This window comes from Trichinella spiralis (assembly GCF_000181795.1).
Source record: "Trichinella spiralis strain ISS 195 chromosome Unknown Scfld9, whole genome shotgun sequence".
NCBI lineage: Eukaryota > Metazoa > Nematoda > Enoplea > Trichinellida > Trichinellidae > Trichinella > Trichinella spiralis.
Genome location: NW_003526948.1, coordinates 2,954,945 through 2,979,922, shown reverse-complemented (window position 1 = coordinate 2,979,922; position 24,978 = coordinate 2,954,945). Strand labels below are relative to the sequence as shown.

At 31.9% G+C, this 24,978-nt stretch overlaps 9 protein-coding genes across 9 annotated transcripts; 5 read left to right on the top strand and 4 right to left on the bottom strand.

Annotated features, from left to right (window-relative positions):
* Position 1: 1 nt before the first annotated feature.
* Positions 2–1,739, bottom strand: Tsp_05388 (myophilin). Its single transcript, XM_003371653.1, has 4 exons — positions 1,656–1,739; positions 1,016–1,152; positions 672–876; positions 2–335 (listed from the first exon to the last, which is right to left on the bottom strand). The coding sequence occupies exons 1-4, from the start codon at positions 1,704–1,706 to the stop codon at positions 270–272; spliced, it is 459 nt and encodes a 152-aa protein (XP_003371701.1). The 5' UTR covers positions 1,707–1,739; the 3' UTR covers positions 2–269.
* A 1,493-nt stretch (positions 1,740–3,232) lies between these two features.
* Positions 3,233–6,032, bottom strand: Tsp_05389 (metallothionein family protein). Its single transcript, XM_003371652.1, has 10 exons — positions 5,917–6,032; positions 5,534–5,774; positions 5,269–5,314; positions 4,967–5,167; positions 4,604–4,783; positions 4,375–4,554; positions 4,110–4,298; positions 3,873–4,052; positions 3,615–3,809; positions 3,233–3,411 (listed from the first exon to the last, which is right to left on the bottom strand). Exons 1-10 carry the CDS (start codon positions 6,030–6,032, stop codon positions 3,233–3,235), a joined length of 1,707 nt encoding a protein of 568 aa, XP_003371700.1.
* Positions 6,033–6,678: 646 nt separating this feature from the next.
* On the top strand, positions 6,679–8,539 carry Tsp_05390 (ubiquitin-conjugating enzyme E2 1). Its single transcript, XM_003371651.1, has 4 exons — positions 6,679–6,738; positions 6,786–6,852; positions 7,523–7,650; positions 8,375–8,539. Exons 1-4 carry the CDS (start codon positions 6,679–6,681, stop codon positions 8,537–8,539), a joined length of 420 nt encoding a protein of 139 aa, XP_003371699.1.
* Positions 8,540–8,551: 12 nt separating this feature from the next.
* Tsp_05391 (golgi-associated PDZ and coiled-coil motif protein-containing protein) lies at positions 8,552–10,012 on the top strand. Its single transcript, XM_003371650.1, has 3 exons — positions 8,552–8,803; positions 9,587–9,728; positions 9,825–10,012. Exons 1-3 carry the CDS (start codon positions 8,552–8,554, stop codon positions 10,010–10,012), a joined length of 582 nt encoding a protein of 193 aa, XP_003371698.1.
* Positions 10,013–13,168: 3,156 nt separating this feature from the next.
* Positions 13,169–15,995, top strand: Tsp_05392 (golgi-associated PDZ and coiled-coil motif protein-containing protein). The gene is made up of 12 exons (XM_003371649.1): positions 13,169–13,186; positions 13,302–13,397; positions 13,686–13,734; positions 13,835–13,908; positions 14,019–14,078; positions 14,189–14,350; positions 14,550–14,725; positions 14,870–15,032; positions 15,204–15,305; positions 15,383–15,547; positions 15,729–15,826; positions 15,908–15,995. The coding sequence occupies exons 1-12, from the start codon at positions 13,169–13,171 to the stop codon at positions 15,993–15,995; spliced, it is 1,251 nt and encodes a 416-aa protein (XP_003371697.1).
* A 110-nt stretch (positions 15,996–16,105) lies between these two features.
* Positions 16,106–17,960, bottom strand: Tsp_05393 (putative SPRY domain protein). Its single transcript, XM_003371648.1, has 8 exons — positions 17,764–17,960; positions 17,521–17,613; positions 17,368–17,471; positions 17,143–17,310; positions 16,888–17,081; positions 16,702–16,794; positions 16,481–16,639; positions 16,106–16,398 (listed from the first exon to the last, which is right to left on the bottom strand). Exons 1-8 carry the CDS (start codon positions 17,958–17,960, stop codon positions 16,330–16,332), a joined length of 1,077 nt encoding a protein of 358 aa, XP_003371696.1. The 3' UTR covers positions 16,106–16,329.
* An 818-nt stretch (positions 17,961–18,778) lies between these two features.
* Positions 18,779–19,596, bottom strand: Tsp_05394 (hypothetical protein). Its single transcript, XM_003371647.1, has 2 exons — positions 19,322–19,596; positions 18,779–19,085 (listed from the first exon to the last, which is right to left on the bottom strand). Exons 1-2 carry the CDS (start codon positions 19,594–19,596, stop codon positions 18,779–18,781), a joined length of 582 nt encoding a protein of 193 aa, XP_003371695.1.
* Positions 19,597–21,572: 1,976 nt separating this feature from the next.
* On the top strand, positions 21,573–22,259 carry Tsp_05395 (hypothetical protein). Its single transcript, XM_003371646.1, has 2 exons — positions 21,573–21,654; positions 22,177–22,259. Exons 1-2 carry the CDS (start codon positions 21,573–21,575, stop codon positions 22,257–22,259), a joined length of 165 nt encoding a protein of 54 aa, XP_003371694.1.
* Positions 22,260–23,514: 1,255 nt separating this feature from the next.
* Positions 23,515–24,273, top strand: Tsp_05396a (hypothetical protein; the record flags this gene model as incomplete). The annotated part of the gene is made up of 3 exons (XM_003371645.1): positions 23,515–23,649; positions 24,134–24,145; positions 24,250–24,273. Coding segments are annotated over exons 1-3 (171 nt in total), but the record flags the coding sequence as incomplete, so codon positions are not given.
* Between the last annotated feature and the right edge of the window lie 705 nt (positions 24,274–24,978).

Genomic DNA, 24,978 nt, shown 5'->3' with positions numbered 1-24,978 from the left:
GTACGTTCTTTAATATTTTTAATATATGGCTTCTCCAGCATAGCAGTTTTATGATAATACTAATTATAATATTATTTGAATATGTATAATTGTAATTCAGTGTCTAATAAGGTATTCTAGAAATTTAAGTTTTGCATGAAAAAGCTTTGATGAAAACTGTTATATAGCACTAGGCATGTTTGAAAGATGTGCAATAGGTTTGATTTGAGTTTCCCAGCATGCATAATTAAGTTCATTCTACGAATAAAAGAAATCACACTGCTTGCTTTCTATTCCTGTGGAATGACATAAGAAAACTTTTTGCTGTCGATAGTTGGTTTTCCCATGCCAGCTGCCTGAAAATAATGCGAAATTTATATAACATCAGAAATTTTGTGTTGGAAAGCCTTTATTAAAGAAACTGCTTAAAAATGGAATATGATTTTGCTAATTAAGTATTTAAAATATGTGAGATTAAAGTGATACAAATGGAGTGTAAAGCAGATTACTTCAATGAAATTGTTTGAAATTGGTGCATATGCATAGTTGTATATGCATATATTTTGTTAAACGCGTAATCAAAATTTAATAATTGAACAATTAGTGTTTCCATTTAATTAAATGTAGTTTAACTGGAATTTATACTCATATTTTATTATGAACTTAAAGTGAAGTGTATGTGAAGTATCTACCTTTCTTGCTAGAGAAAGCAGGCATACGCACACCGAGTACAGGTCGCGTTCTTCAAACAAGTCAACACTTTGAAATGTTTCTTCAGTAGGCACTCCCATTTTTTTTGCTGCTTCTGTAAAGCAATTAATATTTTCCATGCAGGCAAAATTTGATATTGGTTTCTGAATTTTTTTAACACTGTTTGGTTGTAAGCTGTTTGCTAATCTATAAAGAAAATTAATTTTAAATGATATAATTGAACTACTGCGTCATAAAACGTAATGATGCTATTTATATGTGCTGTCAAAGTGAAAAAGAAATCCAAGTGCACAAGCCAAGAACAACAAATATTTTTCATTCTTACTTGCATAACAATGTGCCATCTTTTGTCAATTTCGTAAAGTTATCACGGGTGCCTTCTGTACTAATTTGTTCATTAGTAACTTTTTTGATCCACTCAAGAATCTCGTGTGCCTCTTCTTCATTGAATTTACTTGCTTGCTAAAAACACATCCAATTGTTAAGCATGGTTGATGTTTAACACAAAGATACGTGAATTATTGCAATCACTTTTCACAGTTGTTTCAATGTTGAGGTATTTTAATATCAAGGGCAAATAGTTGCCAACTGCTCTTGAAAGCTATTTATTTATTGTCATCAGAAAGGGGTATATTTTAAAACTGGAATCTAAAGTATTAAAAATTGCAACTCTAACTTCCTTATCAGTAAAAACAGTTTACTTTAAGTAATAAACGTAGGCTATTTTTTAAAATTGGAACCAAACCATTAAACATACAAACCAACAAACAACTGCGCATTTATAAAAGTAATCCCACTGCAGCTATGCATTCCAAAAAGATACTGAATCCAAATTTACAATTGGATTTGTATTGCAGTTCGAACGGTTAAACTATTAGTGCTTAAGTTGTACGCATTTTCAATTTTAATACATTGCAAATAGTTTTCAAAATAACAAAAAATGTTATTTCAATAAAGCATCTCACCTTTTGTAAGACGGCAAATCCCAATCCACCAGGAGTTGTACGAGATGCCATTTGTTCAGCTTAAATCTAGCAAGAGTTGAAGCTGAAAAGACAACATATTATGCATATATATAGATATATAATAGTATAAATTTAAATAATATGAAAATAATTTTAAAAAAATTATCAATGAGTAAACAGTTGATGTTGGAATATAAAAGTAGAAGAAGGCTTTTAATAAACTGAACTATAAGATCAACAAACACCAAGGAGATTCTTTCGGCCGACACTTTTTGCAACGAAAAGCATGAATGAAACAAAGCAAGTTCGAATGCTGTTGTTAGCTTTGCATAATATAAAGCTTTTGTTTCTAATTTTCGGAGAGCATTTGCGGTTGATTGCTTGTTGATGACTAAGTCTTCCGTCAGCTGACGCTGCGACATCTGTTTGGAAATGCAATGAAAAGAAGAAACAATTCTTTGCTAGAGTTGAAAATCTATGTCAGCCGCACATTTGTTAATCGCATTCTAATGTTATTTTCTTTTACCAAGCTAACATTAATCATAAATAATTTCCGAAACTTTGAAATACTGAGAAAATTTTTTTCATTTCTTATTATATACAACATCATTTAATTTGAAAAATTTTAAACTCTACTTGGATCAATTTGTAGAAATTAATTTGAAACATAACTCTACCAAAATTTTTAACTTACCAACTGATACTCGTCATTTTCGAAACCAATAATTATTCTCTTTTTACTTTCTATAATTAATCACAACTTTGTAACAAATGAGAAATTACTTAATGCACACGGCTAATATTTATGGAAGATTTTATATCTATTCAATAGCAGCATAATCAACAGATATTCGACTATTTATAAAAATTACAAATTATTCCAACAATACGATAATATTGAATTCATAATATGTAACATGTCAAAAATTTTTCTTATTGATGCTTTACTTTCCAAGCAAAATTTTTATGTGAAATATTTTTTATTTTGCTAACACCCCAACCAAAAGAAAGTCATTGAGCTAGTAGAAATCCGTGCCTTGCAGAAAATGTCTTGCAATTTTTTCCCTTTATTTTTACAAACTCGAAATTTATTTCTGTTGAAGCTATTTTTAAAATGTTCCAATAGTTTTTTCATTGCCGGATGTTAAAAGATAGCTTAGAAATTGAGCAGGATGTGTTAGTTAGCTTTAAACGTAACGAATTGACGTCAGTAAACTATTGAGATTTGGAACGTTGATTTCAGCATGCTTTAGAACTTCAAGTAAGCAGTGTTTCATCACCAGTTGCCGCTGTTTGTTATTTGAATCAGAAAGATGATAAGTTCAAAAACTTGCCGCCTTAGCACCTGAAAATAAACATATTTGAAGATTATTGCAAGCGCAAACTATTGTCAAGTTTAAGATATATCGACAGATGTGCTAGAATTTTATTGGTTGATAACTTGAAAATAAGCTGTAAAATCCTTACAAACAGTTAAGCAAAATATTCAATTTTATTTGAAAAACAAAATTACAAAACAATCATGACTTATTTCAGCTGGACTGTCGGCTTAATGTGGCAATTTAAAACATGATAAGTTATGCAATATTCCAGCAATAGGAGTATCTGCAAGCTGCACGTTTGCCACAGGATGCTTCGAATGTACACTTTTTTTTCGTGATAACGCCTTGTCGGCATTCGTCCTTTTCGCATACAAGTGTAGCTGCGCATTCGTTATCTTTTCTGCAAGCTGAGCCAATAGGAGCACCGCGATCAGCTAAAACAACGCATAAAAATTATAACTAAACAAATTATTAGTTTACAAGGAATAAATATGAATCACATAACAGTATTGATGAAATGAATTTTGCAAAAGAACTTTAGCAAAAGATGATATCTTAGTTAATGTTTTGTGAATATTTTTCGAAGAAAAATTTCTATTTATAAGATAATCTTTTATGGAATTTGTTTGCAACGCACTTCCTTCTTTCCAGCAGGTACCATCTTTGCAAACATCTTTTCTACTACAGTCCCTTTCTTTTGTGCAAGGGGTTCCAATGGAATGAGCTTTGTAACATTTATTTTTATGAATATCTGAGCAAATTTCATCTGGACCGCAGTCAGCTTGTTTAGTGCAGTCGCCCGTTGCTTCTTCTTTAATTTCTTCAGATCCTCCTTTAAAAGCAAACACTCATTAAATATCGTTTTATTATTATTACTGGAAAAAATTCTGTTTACCTGCTTCCACATTCCAACAGTATCCGTATTTGCAAGCAGAACTTCTGCCACAGGTGAATTCCATTCTGCACTTTTTGTCTGTACGCGTAGCTAATTTGCAAGTCTTGCCTTCACACACTGCTGTTGCTGTACATTGCTCGTCTTTTGTACAAGATGTTCCAGGAGGAAATCCTTTGTCTTCTGCAATCATAGCGAACTTCAGAATGCAGCTCTCAAAACCCTAAAATAAATGCATACCTCCTTCTACCCAGCATTCTCCATCTTTGCAAACATCTTTTGCATAGCAGTCTTTTTCTTTTTTACAAGGTACAGTTGTTGTATGGGCTTTCATACATTTATTTGCATGTATATCTGAACAAATTGTTCCTGGACCACAGTCAGCTTGAGTTTTGCAAGGAGTCATTGGATTATTTTCATCTATCAAATCTACACCATAGAAGAATAGGTATGAGTACTCAAAGTCATTTGCATATTAAATTTGTAATATTCAAATGAAATATACCATTTGTCACCGACCAACAATAGCCGAATCGACAAGCTTCAGCTGACTTGCAGTTCATTTGCATGAGACATTTCTTTGTGGTTACAATTGCATTTTGACATTTTTCATCTTCACATACAGTATTTGCTTTACATTCATCTTGCTTTTTGCAACGTTCATTGGCAGGAAGGCCGTTATCCTCTAAAAGAAATTAATTAAAGTTCCGTTATCAACACCATCACTTGCTTACGTCCTTCTCTCCAGCAGACATTATTTTTGCATACGTCTTTTCTATCGCAGTCTCCTTCTTTAGTGCACGGGATACCAAGAGAATATCCATCTGTGCACAGGTTTTTATGCACATCAGAACAAATCTGATTTGCACCACAGTCAGCTTGAGTTGAACATCTTTGATTTTGATTTGGCTGTTCTAAATTAATATATAGCATTATTTGAAGACGGTTTTTCTACAGAATGTGTTTAATTATATATGCATGTATGTATACAATAATGTGCTTCGTTGGAGTTTATAACAAGATAAGGAAATTAACTCTTTGCCTTGGGTTTGAAGTGTTTATTTTAAAAGCAAATAAACTGTCAACATAAATGTTACCTGGATTTTCTGGGGTTCCATTTTCTCCGCCTGCTCCATCTGGAAACCAGCAGTAATCAAATTTACATCCACCCCCTGGACATTCTTCATCTCCTGAGCACTTTGTTGTAGATGGCATTGCAGATGAGCATGTTCCAGATGCACAGATCTCGTGCTCTTCACACTGGTCTGAACTGTTACATTGATTTCCGGTACTACCATCTGAAAAAAATGCACATTAATTTAGCTTCATAAATGTACTTTTACTTTTAATTCTTTATCCAGAATGAAATATAATGTGTGAATGAAGTTTCATGAATTACAGAAATGAGCATAAGCAATATATGTGGAAATGAAACAGATTTTTTGCTGTAATATTTTAGAATATTTCAATATTGAATTGCATTTGTATGTCTTTCGAAAATTTCAATGGATGTAATTTGATTATTTTGATTACTGCTGTGATCTTTTCAAAAATGTATTATTTATATAATTAATAGATACTGTTATTAATTAGAAAAGTGGTCACATTATTTTATTATATTACTGAATGAGGGATAAAATTTAGTATAAATTATTTTTCATTACCACCACTAGCAGCAGGGCTCCAACATCTTCCGTAACGGCAGGGTGAATCAGGTCCACATTCACTTTGGCTTGAACATTTTTGACCTGGATATCCAGCAACACAACTTCCTCCACTACATACTGTTTGTTCACCACATTCTTCATGAGTTGAACAGCTTCCACCGCTAGACATTCCTGAATTGCTGCCGCCGAATGCCTTACCGTTCGTATAATCAAAGTTTGACGATGGTGCAGGGTTTTGCTGGTTATTGTTATTATAATTATAGTTCGCTCCGTACCCATATCCCGGATTATTTCCATATCCATAAGAACCAACACCGTATCCATATGAACCACTACCGTATCCTTGATTATTTCCATATCCGTATGGGTTACTTCCGTACCCGTATCCACTACCATATCCATATCCGTTTCCGTATCCGTATCCGTACATATTATTGCCATATACGTAACTATTTCCATAGTATGGTTGTTGCCAGTAATTACTGTAACCTCCCATGCTCCCGTAATATCCTGAAGGTATGGAAAACGGATCGTTTATGTTTCATTCGTATCATTATGCAAATTTTATTAGTACAGTGAAAAGTAGGCGAACTCTTTTATGCAATTCACTTGTTGATTATGCATGATCATGCAATTATTATAAGAAAAAGACTAATTATTAGTGATTAATAATTTTACATTTGCTTCGTATGATAATTTATTTCTCTAAATTTTATGCAGTATATTGCGTCCACCAGCCAATGCATAAACGTTTGCATGTAATTTTCATTTAATTTCGTGTAAGGAATTTTGCTTTTCGTAAGTGTATTTCTGTAAAAGTTTTGCCTGAATTCAAATGAACAGTTCTCACTACAGTACATCTAGCAAAAGCAAACGCGAATCAATTGATGGCTATTCCACCTACACCCCTACCTATGTTCTTTAATAACTCATGATTTCCGGTAAGGATAGCACATAGAATACAACGTTCTTCTTCTGTCATACCTATAAAACTTGTTGAACACTGTTTTACTTATACTGTGGGAAAGTGTACGCTTTTGTTTTTCGAAAGAGAAGCATGAGATAAAAATTAAATAGACAAAAAACATATTATATTTATTTAATGACGTAAATTAATTAAAATTGTTGATGCCTATTCTTTTATGTATTCTGTAGTAGAACTAGAGCATCCATTGAATGCAATACATTCAAATATCGAAATCGTTGAATATTTATTAAAATTTATTAATTTATTTAAATGCGATTTAAGATTTTAAAAGTTTTGCAACATTTGAAATACAGAAAAATTGTAGTTAATAATACAGAACTCTATGTAAGTATATTACGGTAACAGATCGTGCGATTTTCAAAAAATTAGTTTAAGTGATCCATCTGAACTGCTCTCAGTACATTTATTGACGAATTGTAGTGGAACTGATTATTTAAATTCTAAAAGAAAAGTGGATAAATCACGCTATGAAATGCTTATTGTGTGATTTATCACATTTGTAAATGTGCAAAATGATGAATTGTTTTTTTTTTTTTGATTTGGTAAAATGAGAAAAAACTGTTTGCATGAATCATAGTGTATCTCACATTTGAAAAACAAACAAAAGTACTAATTACAGAACAGTTCTGTGAAATTTGTCAACGTTCAAGAATAATTTACCTAACACAAAAAGTCCAGGTCCAATTTCTTGCATGCAGAAGAAAATGAAAAATGTTTTAATAACTGTGTAGGTTATTTCTTTATTTTTTGTCATTCCGACGCGCTGTATGTTCTTAATGATTAAATTGAACAGATTGGCAAAATGCATAATGATGCATTTTAAAATTTCATTCTTTATGATTAAACAAATGACGTCATCTATTGACAGATTATTTTCTCGTCTGTGCAATAGATGCACAGGGAGCTTGTACTTGCAAAATAAGTTTCAGCCACTCTTGCAATAGGCAGGCATATTACAATTGTATTAATGAAGTATTTTATTATTCTTGAATATTTAGTATCAACCAAAAATAGATGTGTGTATTTTATAGCAAACATTCCGCTTATTTGCTGCAAGTGTTTACTCAGTCATGCTGTAAATTTCTTTGACTACTCATTAAAATTGGAACAAAACAATATGTCAGAAGTTTGTAAATAGCTAAAATGATATCAATTCTGGTTTAATATTAGACTATTGATATATCAACATTCATATTTTATTTTTAATTCATATAATTTCATCATTCTATTACTGTTTTTAGCGGCCGTTTTTGCTTTTGTAAATGTATGAGTTTTCTTAGTTTTGAGTAAAGTTTAAATTTTCAAAAGTGCATAAGTAACATAAGTCTTGCGGCTGACGCGTACGTAGGGCAAAATACTGAAAAATGTTTATTTATTAAAAAAACAATCTCGTATAGTCTTTTATGCTTGCGTAATTGTTAAGGACACAATGTACTACACGCATCAGTGCATCCGACAGTGAAGTAATCATTGAATTGCAAAGAAAATAATTTTTGAATTCATGTTGTGTAAATTCATATATTCCACTGTTAAATTTCATCAGTGATATTTTGTACATATCAATTGGAATAATTATTATTGCTGCTTTTTGGATAAATTTTAGTTTTAATATTTGAAGGTGTTGAAATTTTAAAACAGAATAAATTATGGGCAGTGAGTGGGTTTATACTCAAGTCGAAATAATGTAACGGACAAAGTTTCCGGAATTATTAGCAACAGAAAGAAAGCAGGCATTGCTTTTAAGTTAGTAAGCAGCTATCGACCGAAAAGGGCTTAGTTATGTCTTCTTGCATGTCACATTCACTGGCAACAACAACTGCGCCGCCCTGGAAGCTAAAGATTTTTCTTAGCTCCTTCTGGGTCCTCAGCGCTGCGCGCTTAATTTCATTGCAGTTTATTGCCATCGTTGGTTACTGAGTCGAGTAGGCGCAATTTGTCGTCTTTCTTTGCTCAACGCTTCTGTTTATGGTCACTGCTCATCAGTAGCCGTTATCGAAACGTTGGACACAGGCTAACGGCAACGGCTCATGGCGAGGCCGACAGATGCTTTAACTGGAGACCAGGCGCAACAAGGGGTTTGCTTTTATGCATCGCTGGAGCAAGTTGAAAAACAATTTGATAGGGCTTTTGTTGATCTGGACCTTCTGCTTGGTCAAGTAGATATTGAGCAATTGGAGCTAACCCTACACGGTCGTCGGAAGTTGACCATTTTGAGCGCTGCTTTCGCTCGTCTTATTCATAAATGTCAGAGCCTTTTTCATGCTAACCAGTCTTACCAGGTATTTCCGTTTTTTGGAATGATTCGAATATGGTTTATAGAGTTTAATTATTTTAACTAGTATTTCATAATTGCTCTATCTGTTTAGCAATCTGCACGCCCACATGTGTGTGCGCGTGTGTGTGTGTGTGTGTGTGTGTAGAAACGTCTGTTAATTTATTTTTATTTATTTAATGCTCTTTGTTATAGTTGAAGCTTTATTTATATTATTATGAATGTATTTTAATGTGAAAATTAATAATCATTAAATGGTTTTCAAAAAGCTACAGAATCCAAAAGACAATCTTCAACTCATGGGTAATGCAATGTGTTGGTTGGTCTGCAAAATTTTACATATTTCAATAATAATATTATATTGCTGGAAATTACAAGAGATTTTCTAATCATTTCTAATCATCTTTACTACGACCGAAACGCGTTTTTAATCAACCGTCGTTTCTAATTAATTTGTACAGCTAAAATGCATGCTGTGAAATCTAAGTGAATATGGGATGGTGGAAATGCTTTTTTGTTTTTCAAATTTTTGAAATGAGCACTCATTGGCAGAAAAAACCACGACAGCATCACTCTATTGTTCTTAAGTCGAACATTTTCTGACGTATGTAGATTAGATCTGCTTCAAGCTGAAATTGTATGGCTCTTTCGCACGTCATTGATACTAAAGTTGATAAATAATTGAATTTGTATTCTTTGAGAAGAAATTATTTTAATCATGTAAATTAAACGAACAGCAAGTAGTTTCTCACTTTATATTATTTAGTGTAGTTCGTTATTTAATTTTCAGAAATTGCGCACGGATTGTTGTGTTTGTACATTTTGTTTGCTTTGTTGTTTTGAAACTTTAGCCTATTTCAATTTTGATAATAGCATGCACAGAACATTTGCTAAATTTACAAGCAGCATAACTGATGCAGGTTACATATACAGTAAGATATGTATATATTATTATTCTGATGTTCAACACACGTCACTGTTTGAATTATTCATAAATATTTGCTTCTTGTATAATGTAAATTTTTGAGGTATAAAAGTTTTCCGTCTAATGATCAGTCACTGTTGTCTAATATGGACACAAAACATTCTGTTATTAAGCATTTCCATTCCAATCATAAAATATCAATCAGTCTTCCACATTTCGATTATGAACTTTAGCAAAGATGGGCCAGTATCTTTTTCATTGCGTGAATTGGTGCGCTTTTATCAGAATTAATTATTTCATGTTTTCAAATTAACAAATAATTAAAGAAAATAACAAGACAGCACGAATTTTTACACACATTTACGCACGCACGTATATCTGCATTTCACATTGGAAAAAAATTATGCTTTCTCCGCTTTTCTATTCGGATTTGTTTTCAAATAATGATGATAATCAATGTATTTTTAAAATAAGATTCCATTTCATGAAAACAAAATTATGAAATAGATTTATTTATGCTGCATCAAGTTTCTCTGAGGACAATTTGAAACATTGACAAATATTTTATGATTCAATTATAACATGCTCTGTTGTATTGCAAGATACAGTTGTATTGTATTGCAACCTCTTTAACATGTTCGCGCATTTACAGTTGATAATCTTTATTTTAAAATAATTCGATAAATGTTCTTCATTTCCTTGTGCTGTGAAATAAATACGAGCTTTCACTAGCGTGGTATTCACTATCGTGAAATAATTATACTTTCACATTTAAATTGATAATGAAATCTTTGATATAAACTTTTCCATCAACGATTAAAGCATGAATTTCTCCTGTGCGGCTTTATCTGTTTTTTTTGAACTATGTTTTGATAATTCAATTTATTAAGTTCAAAATAAGATATTCATTTTTGACAATGTTCTCCCAATAGTAGGAAAATGTGCAGTATGTTTATTTTTTTTTATTTCATGGTGACAGATTAATTCTCGTAAATTATGCAACATGATACATGAGCATATTTTTTTATTTGAAAAGAAAAAAAGAGCAAGATGACTGGTTGGAAAATGAAATAGGAAAATCAGCTAGCTTTTCAGCAAGAGCGATGAGGAGAAAATTTTCGATCGTTTGGTTCACTAATTGCTGAACGATGCGCCAAAACGGTTCGGCCGCAGATTATCAAATTGTTCATTGGACATGCACGTCCGTCGGGACCTGGTGGACGTGCTGTCAAGCTTCGAAGCTAAAAGTGCAGCTGAGCGCGCTTGCATACGCATAGCAATATGCGATGAAAATGGAAAATTCGCTCACGTGAATACAACAGTGGAAAAAAGAACCACAAGCCGCTTTTCTTCATTCTTAAGCAGTTAAGCCTTGTTGCGAACGAGAATCGACTTTGCAGCGGCTCGTAATCACTGTCTGTAATGTGCAAGCAATTTCAGTTACAATTGCCCAATAGAGTCATGCACTTCTTTGCCAATTTTACGAAGTAATCGCATGCTAATAAAAATAATAATAATAATAATTTAACTGCAAACACGGCTATGACAGTTTGTGAAAACACATGTATAAAGTTATAAATGAATAATGCACACATCCACAGAGGGGTTATTGACAACTTTTTAAATTTTTTGCTAATGTTAACTCTCTCCGCTGTTGCTCCTTCCTCAGTAGATGATGCAGTTGAAGTCACCAAGTAGCAGCTGTCCAACAACTTAAATAACTTTATTAAAACTTTGATCTCCTGAGCAGATTATTCATCATCTTTCAGTGATCACTGGAATCATATTGGATCAAATTTTTGAAATTCTTTTTTTTGCTTTTCTTTTTTTTGAAATTTTTATCATTTACGATATGGCAAATTATTTTTTGTTTTTGGTTTTCTATTTTTGAGAGCTTGCTTACACAGCTTGAATGAATGCACAATAATCAGATGAAAAGGATTCATCATCCATTCAACTTTTTGTATTTGCAAATAGATTTCATGCTGCTCGCTTGTTTTCAAACATTTATACGTAACAAAACAAATCAACGTACCGTTAACAAATTATTCGAATTGGCAATTATTTGAAATATTTATTTGGTTAGTATTCATGAAAAAAATTTTTGTTCCTTTTTCGTGAGATATAAATTCAAATTTGTTCATATCAAATGGCAAAAGTTTTAAATTTCGCTCGTATTCTAGTATTGGAACAGATAGGTAGAAATTTGAAAAATAATGTATATGTATAATGGTGGACAAGAGGTGGTTGAAAAATTATTCATACAATGCAATACGCTTTATTCAGATTCATATTTTTTTCAACCTTATCAAATTACCTTTTATCCTCCTAATCCTAAATCTTCTGCTTTTTCTTACCGTTTCACTGGATACCATAATTTCATGCTGTCTATTGACAAAACAGGTGAAATTCAGTTGCTCGCTTTATGATCACATTCAGCACGCTTCAATTGAATTCAAAGCACTTTATTGTGTGCATATTGATTTTCCAATTACAAAATTTAACTGAATTTGTTGTTCTGAGAAGTTCTGAGTTTTTCTCCTGTTTATTGTTCGGAAATTGTGAATTTAAAAGTTGAATTTTGAAAATTTATTCAAATAGCATTGACCAAAAGGAAGAAATTATTGCGTGTTAAAAAAAGAAAAAATAGAAATAAAATTTTTGTCAAGTAGAAAAATGGTCCATTTTCCTGACAATGAAAACAGTGTCTCGTGCTTGCCTGGTTTGCATAAACTTGCAGTGTGATATGGGGAAAATTGGATTTGCCCAGAATTTATCACCCAGCAGTGTGTTGTTATCTTTCTGAATTGATGGTGACGAGAAGATTAAAAGCATGATTATTTCTATGCAAATACCGTTTGGCAATCTTTATTCGCAATCAGCGATGTAAAATTTGGGCAAAATAGATCCACAGGAGGATACCACTTTCGATACTGATACGAACAGCTGAAGGCTGAGCGTTGTTGTTGTCGTTGCTTCATGTAAGAAGTGATTTAGAGCTTCCATTAATTGATCGATTAATAGTAAAGGTGCAGTAAATATTGTTTGTAAAAAGAGATTTTTTCGCACAATTGCACATCTCTGCAGGTTTTTAATCAGTCACTTTTACTGTGCAAAAATGCAGTGGAACAATTGTTGAACGTTGTATAATTTCGTCCATTTGTCTGCAATTCATATTATCCGTTTGAAATAGTTGATATTATATTTATGCATATTAATAAATTATTGAGCTAATTTGAATAAGTTTTAAAATTAAAATTTACACGAAAGAGCAGTTGCACATTAGAATTTTCAACTATCGTTTAGTTTTTCAGATCGTCCAGAATTTTATTATTAATTGTTTGAATGAAAGTAGAAATGATCCCATGTTGAATGGTTTCTATTTTTCTTTTCCTTTCAGAGATAATTGTTCGAATATGAGTTTAAGCCTCAGACGGTTTTTAGCATATGTCGAAATCATTGGAGGTTCATCAATTGCACCAGACATTGATTAGTCGGGCAATATTAACTGCTTCATGGCTTATTTTTCGTCAGTATTTAACGCAGTGCCGATTTATCTCAGAAGGCATAGAAATTGCAGATCACATTAGTCTCATCTATTGGGAGCCTTGTAATAGACGGCAATAGTGATTCAGCAATTTATGGCAATTCGTTGGCGGCCATTGTCGTTACCAGAGTTATTCTAATCTTATGCCAATAAAGTGATTTCTGAATGTTTACAGAAAATTGTTTACTTTAATTTCATAAAGGAATTGTAATGAAAATTGATTATTTGTTTATCGAAAATATGTTTTTTGAACTTTGAAATTTTTTCTTTCATATTTTTCATTCAAATATCAACAACCTTGTCTACTATTTTCTAGAATTGTCTTTTTTGTGATTTAAACAAATAATGATAAATAATATTTTATCAAGTAAGAGAAAAGAAGGGTCAGTTAATTAATTGGATTTAATCAGTTTTCAGTTGCTTTCATTTGATCTTTTCACGACACGGCAAGCAAGTGTTTGGCAGCGTTCGTTCCACAACCAGCTTAATTGCTTTCTAGTTGATAAGGCGACTTCCAATTTGCATAATTTGATTTGACGATGAACAAAATGTTCATTCAGTTTCAGCAACACAGGCAGCATTGTCATCACTTGGGCTCGGATTTGTAGTTGAATTTTGTGGATATCTTTCATTCATACAAGTAGCAGATTAAATTGAAAAATTTATCAATTTATTATTATATTTTTTTCAATTTTTAGATATTTTTTAGATATATTTTTCCAAAAAAAATTTTTTTGAAATAATTTTCAGAATGTCAATCAGCACTTGATTAATTATTCTTGGTTCATTTCATTAATTGTGTGTGTGTGTGTTTGTGTTGGTTGAAATGAAAAAAATTATTTAATAAAAAAATCAGAGCATTGTTGTGCAATTCAAACCGTATTATTTATTGTTCTTTTATTTATTCCATTTTATTTTAGGTGGAGTTGAATACAGTCAAGCAAGATTTGATCGAAGCGGAAGCATCGAAGAGAACAATGGAAAATGAATTACGCTGGATGACAATGCAATTCCACGTCCTCCAATGCCAACAGCTATCCAAAAATGGCACCCAAGAAACTGATATAATCAAGAAAAAATTAGTGAGCATATTTATAATTCATTTTTCTTTTTAAAAATCATTTTTTTTTACAAAATAACATCAAAAAATTATTAATCAAATTAAAAAAATCACATATGTAAGCTTTTCATCCATTGCATTCATAATCGGTTGTGTATAGTGTTTTGGATTTATTAAACAACAAAATAACAGTGACAGAGCTTGATGTAGAACAGTTTCAGGATGAAGAAATCGATTCTCTGAGACGTGAAATTTCTACTCCAGCTCGGTTGGCAGCGACTGTGATGAGTTTGAAAAATGAAAATGAAAATTTGCGCAAATATATTTCAGCATTGCAAAATGAGGTTTATGGTGCCAGATTGGCTGCTAAATATTTAGACAAAGAATTAGCTGGCAGGTAAGCATCAATAGCAGCAACAACGACATCAATAAATCGAATAATAAATACAATATAATATTGTACTTTATGTACTGAACTGTATTTTACTGGGATTATAATGAAATCAATGATAATAATATTATTATTTATTATTATTTTAAGAATACAACAAATTCAATTGATGAGTCATGAACTTCTCGGTTCGGAACATGATCGTCTTTGGGAACAAATTGAAGCAGAAATTCATTTACATCGTCATAAAACTGTCATTCGAGCTTGCCAAGGACGTCAAAATTTTAATGCACTCAGTCATGCTGCAAGCAAGGTATGTCAAAAAAATTACCAGTCAGATTCATTGGATTTTCAAAACTAATAGTTTTCTTCAAATCTTTAATATTATTTATTATTTTCTGATTGTGCGTTTTGGAATCAGTTGAACATTGTTGAACAGTATCAAATTTACCATTGAAATTATTATTATTATTTATTATTTCAGGTGAATAAAAATGAAACTGATAGAACATCAAATCGTTCTGGAAAATTACGCACCGTGCTTTTGAAGCGTAACGCAGATGAAGGCTTGGGACTGTCAATAACGGTATGTCGATAAACGTAAAATACATTGGGTTGAAAAAAGGTTAACTAACAGTAATGAAATGCGAGTTTCAAATACAGGGAGGCCGTGAGCATGGAGTTCCAATTTTAATATCCGATATTCATGAAAATCAAGTTGCCGATCGAGTTGGACTGCTTAAAGTTGGCGACGCTATTCTTTCTGTCAACGGAATTGATCTAATCAAAGCTAAACATGCTGAAGCTGTTAAAATTTTATCCGAACAGGTAATTGTTTTCTTATTGTGTTACCAAAAAATAAAAAATCCAAAATCTATTTATCACTGAAAATTAGAGCAAAAGCAACAAGTGTATTATATATTAAACTTTTTATTTTCACATTATGAAAACATAGCTTTTTCTTTCATTTTTTATATTTGTCGATAACTGTTTAATTATTTGATTAAAGAAAGGCACTTTGGAACTTGTTTTGTTGTACTTGTCGCCGGACAGAGACAGCGATGACGAAGAATCCAAGCTGACCATCTGCTCTGAAGATGGAACTACGTAAGAATTTGAAAATTAAAAGCAATACATAACCTAATTTTCAATAAATATACTGTAAACAATTTTTGTTTTTGAATTTAGATTTAAAATGTATGAAAAGTGTTATCCATCGAATGTGAACGTTTTGAATTCTTGTTCGAAGTTGGAAAATCGAAATGAAAATGCATGATCATTTACAACAGCAATTAATCGAACTCGCCGTTGTTAAAAGTAAAGTTTGCCATTATTATAATGCAGTATGCTTAAAGCGACAATTTAATGTATAAAACCACAAATTATAACCTTTTCATAAGTTTTAATAATTGACTTATGCGAAACAAACACATGTTAAATCACTTTCGCCTCCATTAAAAATGCCTAATCTATAAAAAGCGAATAATGATAGACTGCAGTCGTTTTTCTTGCGCCATTTTCAGCAAAAGCGTAAAGAAGACGACCAATAGTCAGTCATACAGTGTTATAATGGAATAATGCAAACTTTAAATATTAAGGTGTTTTCTTTCTCATTTGATAAAGTAAAGCATATCAGCGAGGCACTGCTCCACGATCAACATCTCCGCTCTTTCGCACATCTACAGTTAAAAAAAATATGTATATATATATATATATATTGTAATATTTTATAAAAATTTAAAACCAAACTGTTTCCCTTACTGGTCTGTACTCGACTCCTGTAGGTGGAAAAGCGAAATTCGGACCAAAATTCGCTTCTACTGTAAAATCTTTGTATAAAGAAATCGCTGGATAATACGTTCCCTCGTAGATATCCGTAAATGCTTCACCTTGACAAATTCCATTCTTGTAAAAAATCAGCTGAAAATAACCTGATTTAAAAATTTATAGATCAAAAAGACATCAACTCAGTTGTATATTACTTTGCTGCCAACTAAAGGTGTTAAAGCCGCCTGAGCTCCTTTCAGATCATCTCTCTCTTCAAAATAATGGCTACTTTTAAATCGCACCAATGGCTAATAGAAAAAAAGGAATAAAGAAGAATAATGTATTTAAATTTTACATAAATAGTTGCAAAGAAATTCCAGCAGAACATTATTCATTCATACAAGATGTTTTCCGGTCGATGGCAAATAATGAGCACAAGGATGGGTTTCAGGAAGATGAATAAGCAAACCCAGTGTATCTCCTTGACCATATGGTTCTTGATAATGATAACCTCTGCTGTCGTGAAAGCGAGTACCGTGCCGGCTTCGCACACAGTAAGAAAATTTGTCATAGCCAACAGGTGCTTGAAGCAACCCTGGAAACAAAACAAAAAAAAGAACAAGTTACAAACAAAGAAATAAAATTTATTCATCTACCGAAAGGCTGCGACCAACCAATACGTGCGTGTGAATCCTTTGGCTGATTTACAACACGAACTTCGTAAAACCAAGTTCCTCGAGAAACACCATGCGTACCTCGAATAACAGAATAGCCGCGTTCACCAGTAGCGACCATTCCATCAGCTGACAACTTAATCTGAGGAGCTGTATTAAAATAGAAACATGCGAATTTTGAAAAGAGAAAACGATTGACAAAACAACCTCTGTCATTCGACGATAACTTTACTACTGTTTGCCGTATGATTCGGTTCAGATGACTTGGAATTGGCTTGCCTGCGAACTCTTGTGGATCAGACAACAGTTCTCTAAAATTCATAAAGGTTTAGTAAAACGAACAGCACACTTCAGACATACTTATCCGGGGCAAATGGATCAGGCTCCGTCAAGTAATAACGATATCCATCTTTAGTAAACGGCAGTTCAGTTGCAGTCGACACTTTGCTAGTACTAGAATGACTAAAGCAAGTTTAATCATCACGAATGGGAAAAATGCTTTGAAAAAATTTACATCCTGGTTATGAGAAGTAAGTGTGAAAAATTAATAAAGAAATTTATATAAAAACTCAGTTGTAACATAAGATAAGTTGTAAAGCAGACCCTTTTCTAGTTCTGGTGGAGTGAGATGTAGCGTCAACTTTTCGTTTTCCAGGTCTACTGCGAGTTTGAGGAGCGACGATGTCTGCATTTTCTGCACACATTCGACCTGACGATCGCTCACTCGAAGGATTGCGCATTTTAGGCATAAGTGCTAAAAAATGAACAAAAACATATTGAATCAAAAGAAACATTCTCATTTTACAAAATAATAATATCAATCGCGAATATTCAAAACTGTTAACATAACATACATGAAAAACAAGCAACAAACATGCACCAATCTATTCAAAAAAGCACTTTCAAAAATAACACGCTTCACCAGAAACGATATCGATGAAACGTTCATTTCTTCTCGTCATCTCGAAACATTCTTTACCGTAATTGACGAAAATTTCAATTGATTTCAAGTGACCAGAATTACGCGATCAATTTGTGCAAGAATAAAACAATATAGAAAACAGTATCATTTTACATATTCAAGAAAGTTCAAGAAAAGTCTGCTTCTATAGCATAGGTAATATTATTCTGGAAAAATTTTGAAAAATCGTTAAATCTTCATGGAAAAACATGACAATACATTACTGTGAATTACGTTTATATAATATACATGAACTTAACTCACGCGCTATTCTGGTTTTTGATCATTATTAATTCTACAATAACATTACAGTAAACGTAATGCAAGTATAATTTTAACATTTCATGCATTATCATTTTTACTTGAAGCATAGTTTATGTTATAATTTAAGAAATGTTATTTCTATGGCATTGCTTGGTTTTTCAATACTTCGATTTTGATTTACAATTATTGGAGAAGATTGCTTTACAGTAATACAGATTGCATTGTTCAACATTTTGTAGTACACTAAGTAAGTAATTTAATCGCTGTTATACATACGTATTATGCCGAATGGAATCACAATCAATAAACGCAATTTATTATAGTTTCCCAATACACAAAATTATCGGTTAACACTTTATTTCAAAAACGTGTTTTACAAAATTATACTGATTTCTATTCTTTATTTTCGTCAGATATGGTAGGATAAGTTTTGCTTTTAGCTTCTAAATGATTCATGAGTGTCCATATTATGCTCTCTTGGAACAAATCTCGTTTGGGGAGTGAGCCGAACTTGCAACGAACCAAGACGTTCGGATCTTCACTTCGTTTCCAACCATTACATTCAGCTAGTTGTATCGCACGTTGTTCATCAATACCAAATGATTTCGCATAATATTGTATGCTAATTTTCGTAAATAGAGTACGGAACGCCTCCTGCTGCCGCAGTTGTATAGCTTCTCTCAGCTCTTCAATATATTCTCTGGTTAAATAAAAGAATAACTTTATAAAGATGTATTTTCACGTTATGAAGAGCTAATTACTACATGCGATTAGAAATACAACTTGTTATTATTGTAGAAAATTCAAAAATTATTTAGTTTCAAGTATTTCAGCTTTTGCAAAACCATTAACCATTAAGCAAAACACGTTAAAAAAATATTTAAATATGCATTCAATTAGCTTAAAATTCCAAAAAAATAAAAAATTTCAAACAACTTTATGGGAGGTACACAGAGATGATCAACTGATAGGCTATTAAAAACAGCCTCGAAATCTTCTCTAACTGCACTTCTGCATACATTCCATATGCTTATAAATTGGACATCAGTCTCTTTTAGCTCTTTAGGTGACCGCTTCCAGAGTAATCGAGCAGAAGTAATGTCGCCCTTAGCCAAGTAAAGTATTAACAGAAGCTTATACTGGAAGCTGGACAGTCCACATTCTGTTTCTTCAGACTCCAGCTGCTGAATTCTCGATTCGAATTTTCCCATTTTTACTTAAAAGCTGCCAGATTTATTACTATATATTACAGTTTCGATATTTAATTACTGATAAGATTACTGTAAAGTCAAACACACACACACACACAGGTACAACGAATAGTGTTATTGCGTAGTTATTCTAAAATAGTAATTAGTAGATTAAACAATGCATGTTATTATCGCTTTATAAATATTTATATTAAAATTTTCAAAATAGAAAAGCAAGTTTACTGCTTACTGTCTAAATTACTACAGTCTGCTGCAGAGATGAAACTTAATTTGTTACTGTGCATATTCAGGATTATGGACAGAATGTTGACAAATATAGAAAATATAAAAAAATTAATGTAATGCTCTGAACTGTTTCACTGCATCATTTCTCTGATTCTGCCGGATGCATGCTTAATGATTTCCTACGGCTCGGTAGTTTCTGTTCAACAGGAACCGCACAATAAGCACGATTAGACCCTGTTTTATTGAACATCAGTACAACCAACAACAAAGGTAAAATTATTTATTTTGTACAGATTAATATTTGATTTTATTACTCATTTCACTCACTGCAGCGGAAATTAATGCTCACATTATATTTTGTTCGTTGCGAAATTCTTTAATGCGACAAAAGAGTAATTTATGAATACAGTTTGAAGCGGTGCAGAAAAGAGGTATACTTTTTTTGTTGAAATAGGTCGTTCAAAAAAATATTGAAAATTGGCATTTCATTAGTAATTATCTTAACATTATTTTGAAACTGGAAAATGTAATGGAAAAATCTCGGATGTAAATATACAATATATGAAGCCGTTTACTTTTATCTTTTTTCTTTCATCTAATATTCAATTCGTTTTATAAATCTATGCAAGAAAACTGCATTATTTGAGTTTCTGTACTGTGGAACGCATGCAGAAGCACATGTACTTTAAAATTTGTATTTTTGATCAACACATTTATCTTATTATTATTTATATTATTATTATTACTATTATCGTTAAATGGTTAATGCTATGTTTTCCACACATTCTTGGTATCGTTGAGTAGAGAAACGGCTTCCTGATTGAACGCGGATTCATGAAAAGAAAGCAAAAGCTTTTTATCTTATTGAACTCACTGTTTGATTTCTAGCAGTGCCGTTAACCAAATGCAGTGCTTCAGTCAAAGAAACTCAATATGCATTGATCTTTGAAGCGTTCAACCACACAGTCAAGCACAAATTCCAATGTACATTTGTTGTATTAAGTGATTCAAAGCATATTGTCATTGTTCGAAACGTTTGTTGATTCTACGCCATCTTGACTATCTGATAAGAGACATTACACAACTAAAATTACTTCAGTATCTGTTGGGGGCAAGCTCTAATAATATATTATCCTCTAAAAATTAAGAATAATGTTAGACATTGGGATAAAATGTTTTCTTGGGTAAGAAGCTTCTTAATTGTTGGAGAATTCCAAATAAATGAGAGTCATTGTTGTTAACAATAACGTTAATAAAACGTAGCACGTTTTGGATAAGAATCAAGTATTGATATACTATGCCCACATTTTTGCAATCTTTTCAAATATTTGCCAACCCAATTTTTTTTTCTGGACATTTCTCAGTTCTTTCAAATGGGCTAGTTCAAGAAACTGATTGTAATATTAATATATTTTGTTGGCGACGACAATATAATTGTTGAGGAATAATAATGTTTTATAACGTCGAATTGAGTATTAAATACTAACTTACATGCTCTGTTTTTCCGTAAGCATTTTGCCCAAATTGCGCTATACTTATGCAAATTGTAAATAGAAGTTTTACGCAATAATTATTGCAAAGGAGTGTATTAAATATTTAGTTCACACAGCCCTGCATCTTCTTTTGAGATTTATTTTAAATAATTTTATTTCAGAGGTGTATGTACATCGACTGAAGAATGGAATTTTTACTGGAAGATCAGACGAACATCTATAAAATGGATTTGTGATTTTGTGTATTTCATTTCCAGTATGGCTTTATCATTCATCATATTTCAGAACAGCAAAAAACAGGTTGGTCACAATGTGATTATCTTATTATACTACTGTTCGAGTAAGCTGCATGATTTTTAGGTAATTTGTAATTGGTTCCAAATATGGCGGTGAAAAAGATCTTGAATTCACAATTTACTAACATAAGAGAATGTTCGAGAAACCGTATAATTATAAAAAAATATAATTAAAATTTATTATTTCTTGATGTACATCATTTTCAATCGTTGACATAATTATAAAACGTGCAGAATGAAATTTTGAAAGGGAACACATTCTGCAGATTGTGAACAAAGTCTGCAATAATTGCTATTAGAATGCGAAAATATTTTTGAAGATAGAATCTATATATGGAAAAATTAGCAAAGTGCTATTCAATATGTATTTTTATAAGTTTTATATTTTACCGAATGATGAACTATTAGGATAAAATTACCATTTTAGTGTCGATTCTGTTGACAAAACCTTGACAATAACCCTATTAAGAACCATGAGAACAAGGTTGTAGCAGTATTATAATCCTCATTGATCAATTTCAATTATTTTTGGAAAAAGGTTTTTTCCAAAATATTCTAAATTTCAGGGGCTATGGCTTTTGTTGATTTTGGTGGATCAAAACATTTATTTCACATTTTAGATACATATCGACAAATTGCACTGCAGTAGAGAGTTTTAGCGAAAACACACAAGTGCGCTTGCAAAAAATACCCTTAAAGTTGGAACACTGCTGAAGTTAATACATAAGAATGTTGCGAATCTGAAACATTCATCAAACTGAACGAAGATGCGTGATTTTTATTAAATGGTACATGTTTCTCATTCAGTAAAGGCTTCATGCAGAATTTGCAATATTTTCAATTATTTAACATATTCATATTTTTAATTAATAATCATTCTTACATCACTTCGTCATTTGTGAAGACAGTAGCTTGAAAACTTAATAAAAAGTTTGAATTTACAAGGCTTCTTCGAATTTATCGTTTTATAACAGTAAAGTGAATAAAATTTCTCAAATTATAGCTGTTAAAGGACCTATCAAAATCTTTGCATTGCATCGCCATGCATTTTTAATAGCAAACATTTTATGCAATGGCACCCTATCATCTTACATAGGAAAAGCATCTTAATATAGAGGAAAATTCCTTACATTTGGCGTAATATCTCGAGAAATAAGAAATTCGAAATTGAGCGGAAAAGCTATTCGTACTTCTAAAATCGTTTCTAATCGGTTAAAGTCGATTTGAGCTGATTTTCGAGAAAAGGGGTTTTCTCAAAAATTGCGAAATTTCATGGGCTGACTTTTTTTGATTGATAATTATTCGCATTGATTATTAATAGCGTTATGCAAAGTTCCAAAGGACATTGCACAGTAGTTGTGGAATAAATGGCCTCTGAAGTTGGCATACTGCCTGTCTCAATACATCGGTCAGCTTCCAACTTTATTTCGCAGTATTTCAAGAAATAGGCAACAGAGTAATGCAGGAACACGTATACTGTACTCCTCTCGTTTATTCCGATCGAATGATACCCAATAAATTCATTTTCGGATTACATGGTTTTTCTTGAAAATTGCAAAATTGCAGGGGCTATAGACTTGTTTTTTTTTTTGAAAAATGGGGAAAGCTTTTTTTTCAAATTCTCTTTTTTTCTACGTTTTAGGAATTCGCATGGATAAATCATAATGATATGAAAAGTTGGGGCGAAATCTGTCCAGTACTTGCGGATAATGGGCATCTAAATGTGGCAAATTGCTTATCTCAATGCATAGTTAAGCGAGCAACTTATTTTGGGATTTCTCGAGAATTATGCAACTACGGACGCCGGATATAGGTTTCCTGCAATTCTCTAATCATTTCCAATCGAATGTTGCCAATAAAGGCCATTTTGGGGTTTCTTCTCGTTCATGGAAATTACAAATTTAATGGGCTATGGGACTGGTTGCTTTTGTGAAAATCAACGAAAGTATTTTTTCGAAATTTGGAGTTCTATTGATTTCTGGACATTCACAATGTATACGGAAAATGTTATGCAAAGTTCCATTAGAAACTACCGAATAGTATTCGAATAAATGGGGTCTAAATTTGTCTACTGCCTATATTAATGCATAAAGAATTTGTCCAACATTAACTGTCTTTCAACGGCTGCTGTGACTGCTAATTTCTGCACATGAAACATTTTTGATAACGAATCTATTAGATTTTTACTAATCTATCGTTTTTTACAATCAATTGAATTGAATTTCTGATATAATTGTTGCTAAATAATCACTAATTGCTGCGAAACAAAACGTAAGCGTTGTAAGTGTTTACTTTGCTAAAAAGCAAACATTTCATGGAATCCATTTACGGTTACCATCTTTTTCATTGATTAAGCTCATGATTGATACCACTCGTGTGGCTATTTGAATTTACTTTTGCTTAGTAATAACGATACAATCAATGGCCATTTGCATAATTAGTATAATATGTAGTCGCCCAGGGTGAAACTTCATAGCATATGCTAGGAAAATAAATAAATTCACAACTGATGTCAAATTATAGGGCTCGTGCATGGTAATTGTTCGAATCTTTAGAGGTATGAACTAGTAAGTACGGACGAACTTATTCCATGCTTGTCATGAACTGCAGCGTTTTCTAAAATAATTTTGTGATTACAGCAACCAATTCTGTGCAAATTAAAGGTATGTAAATTTTTAATAACCTGAAATGGATAATTTTTGAGAAATTCGATAAATTTACCGGTTTTAGCATTTGAAATTTATAGAATTAAAAGACTGGAATGTGGAACAAAAATAGCGTTCCAATGTGATAATTTAGACAATTCTTATCTCTGAATTGCAATCAACCTAAAAATTCAGTGAAAAAAGGTTTTTAATTTTGAAAGTTCCTGTTTCATAATGAAATCAGAAACAATTCTTATTAAAGTAGTTTCCTTTTACGGATGAAAAATCTGATAGTTTCGCTGTAAAAATAAAGATGCCTTCCATATGTACATTTATTTAACTTTTATTTTCCATTCCTTTTTATTTCGACTCTGTTAAAATTATACTTTGGTTTCACCTTTTTCGACATATCTCAACAAAATACGCAATCAAGTGGCGTCCGGATAATTTCACAATATTTAGCGAATCATTCTCTACCGATATAAATCACTTGCATTAATTTCTGGAGAAAAAAATTTATCTCGAAAATTGTAAAAATTTCATGAGCTGTATACTTGGCTGCTCTTGCCAAAATCGGCGAGCAATTTGTTCTCGTGTTTTGCAATTTTTTTTTATTGTTGTAGCTTAATATTGATCAAAATAGAGTGTTTTATAACCTTTCAATCTAAACTACCAAGTAGGTGTGGAATAAATGGTATCTAAAGTTCGTACTATAGACTATCT

What these genes read in the sequence shown, in the direction of transcription:
- Tsp_05392 (XM_003371649.1), top strand. An exon ending in TCAGTCATGCTGCAAGCAAG is followed by an intron (nt 15,033 to 15,203) that starts GTATGTCAAAAA and finishes TTATTATTTCAG; the next exon opens with GTGAATAAAAATGAAACTGA. An exon ending in TGCTCTGAAGATGGAACTAC is followed by an intron (nt 15,827 to 15,907) that starts GTAAGAATTTGA and finishes TTTTGAATTTAG; the next exon opens with ATTTAAAATGTATGAAAAGT.
- Tsp_05393 (XM_003371648.1), bottom strand. Translation starts at nt 17,960, where the DNA reads ATGAGAATGTTTCTTTTGATTCAATATGTTTTTGTTCATTTTTTAGCA. An exon ending in GATCCATTTGCCCCGGATAA is followed by an intron (nt 17,472 to 17,520) that starts GTATGTCTGAAG and finishes TATGAATTTTAG; the next exon opens with AGAACTGTTGTCTGATCCAC. An exon ending in CACCTTTAGTTGGCAGCAAA is followed by an intron (nt 16,640 to 16,701) that starts GTAATATACAAC and finishes GGTTATTTTCAG; the next exon opens with CTGATTTTTTACAAGAATGG.
- Tsp_05395 (XM_003371646.1), top strand. Translation starts at nt 21,573, where the DNA reads ATGGCTTTATCATTCATCATATTTCAGAACAGCAAAAAACAGGTTGGT. An exon ending in CTTATTATACTACTGTTCGA is followed by an intron (nt 21,655 to 22,176) that starts GTAAGCTGCATG and finishes TCTAAATTTCAG; the next exon opens with GGGCTATGGCTTTTGTTGAT.
- Tsp_05390 (XM_003371651.1), top strand. Translation starts at nt 6,679, where the DNA reads ATGTATTCTGTAGTAGAACTAGAGCATCCATTGAATGCAATACATTCA. An exon ending in TACATTCAAATATCGAAATC is followed by an intron (nt 6,739 to 6,785) that starts GTTGAATATTTA and finishes ATGCGATTTAAG; the next exon opens with ATTTTAAAAGTTTTGCAACA. An exon ending in TAATACAGAACTCTATGTAA is followed by an intron (nt 6,853 to 7,522) that starts GTATATTACGGT and finishes TTGAATATTTAG; the next exon opens with TATCAACCAAAAATAGATGT.
- Tsp_05389 (XM_003371652.1), bottom strand. Translation starts at nt 6,032, where the DNA reads ATGGGAGGTTACAGTAATTACTGGCAACAACCATACTATGGAAATAGT. An exon ending in TGTCTGCTGGAGAGAAGGAC is followed by an intron (nt 4,555 to 4,603) that starts GTAAGCAAGTGA and finishes AATTTCTTTTAG; the next exon opens with AGGATAACGGCCTTCCTGCC. An exon ending in AGAATGCTGGGTAGAAGGAG is followed by an intron (nt 4,053 to 4,109) that starts GTATGCATTTAT and finishes CTATGATTGCAG; the next exon opens with AAGACAAAGGATTTCCTCCT.
- Tsp_05391 (XM_003371650.1), top strand. Translation starts at nt 8,552, where the DNA reads ATGGCGAGGCCGACAGATGCTTTAACTGGAGACCAGGCGCAACAAGGG. An exon ending in ATGCTAACCAGTCTTACCAG is followed by an intron (nt 8,804 to 9,586) that starts GTATTTCCGTTT and finishes TTTAATTTTCAG; the next exon opens with AAATTGCGCACGGATTGTTG. An exon ending in TGATGCAGGTTACATATACA is followed by an intron (nt 9,729 to 9,824) that starts GTAAGATATGTA and finishes TAAATTTTTGAG; the next exon opens with GTATAAAAGTTTTCCGTCTA.
- Tsp_05394 (XM_003371647.1), bottom strand. Translation starts at nt 19,596, where the DNA reads ATGGGAAAATTCGAATCGAGAATTCAGCAGCTGGAGTCTGAAGAAACA. An exon ending in CTCTGTGTACCTCCCATAAA is followed by an intron (nt 19,086 to 19,321) that starts GTTGTTTGAAAT and finishes TTATTTAACCAG; the next exon opens with AGAATATATTGAAGAGCTGA.
- Tsp_05388 (XM_003371653.1), bottom strand. Translation starts at nt 1,706, where the DNA reads ATGGCATCTCGTACAACTCCTGGTGGATTGGGATTTGCCGTCTTACAA. An exon ending in GATTTGCCGTCTTACAAAAG is followed by an intron (nt 1,153 to 1,655) that starts GTGAGATGCTTT and finishes ATGTGTTTTTAG; the next exon opens with CAAGCAAGTAAATTCAATGA. An exon ending in TGCTTTCTCTAGCAAGAAAG is followed by an intron (nt 336 to 671) that starts GTAGATACTTCA and finishes CATTATTTTCAG; the next exon opens with GCAGCTGGCATGGGAAAACC.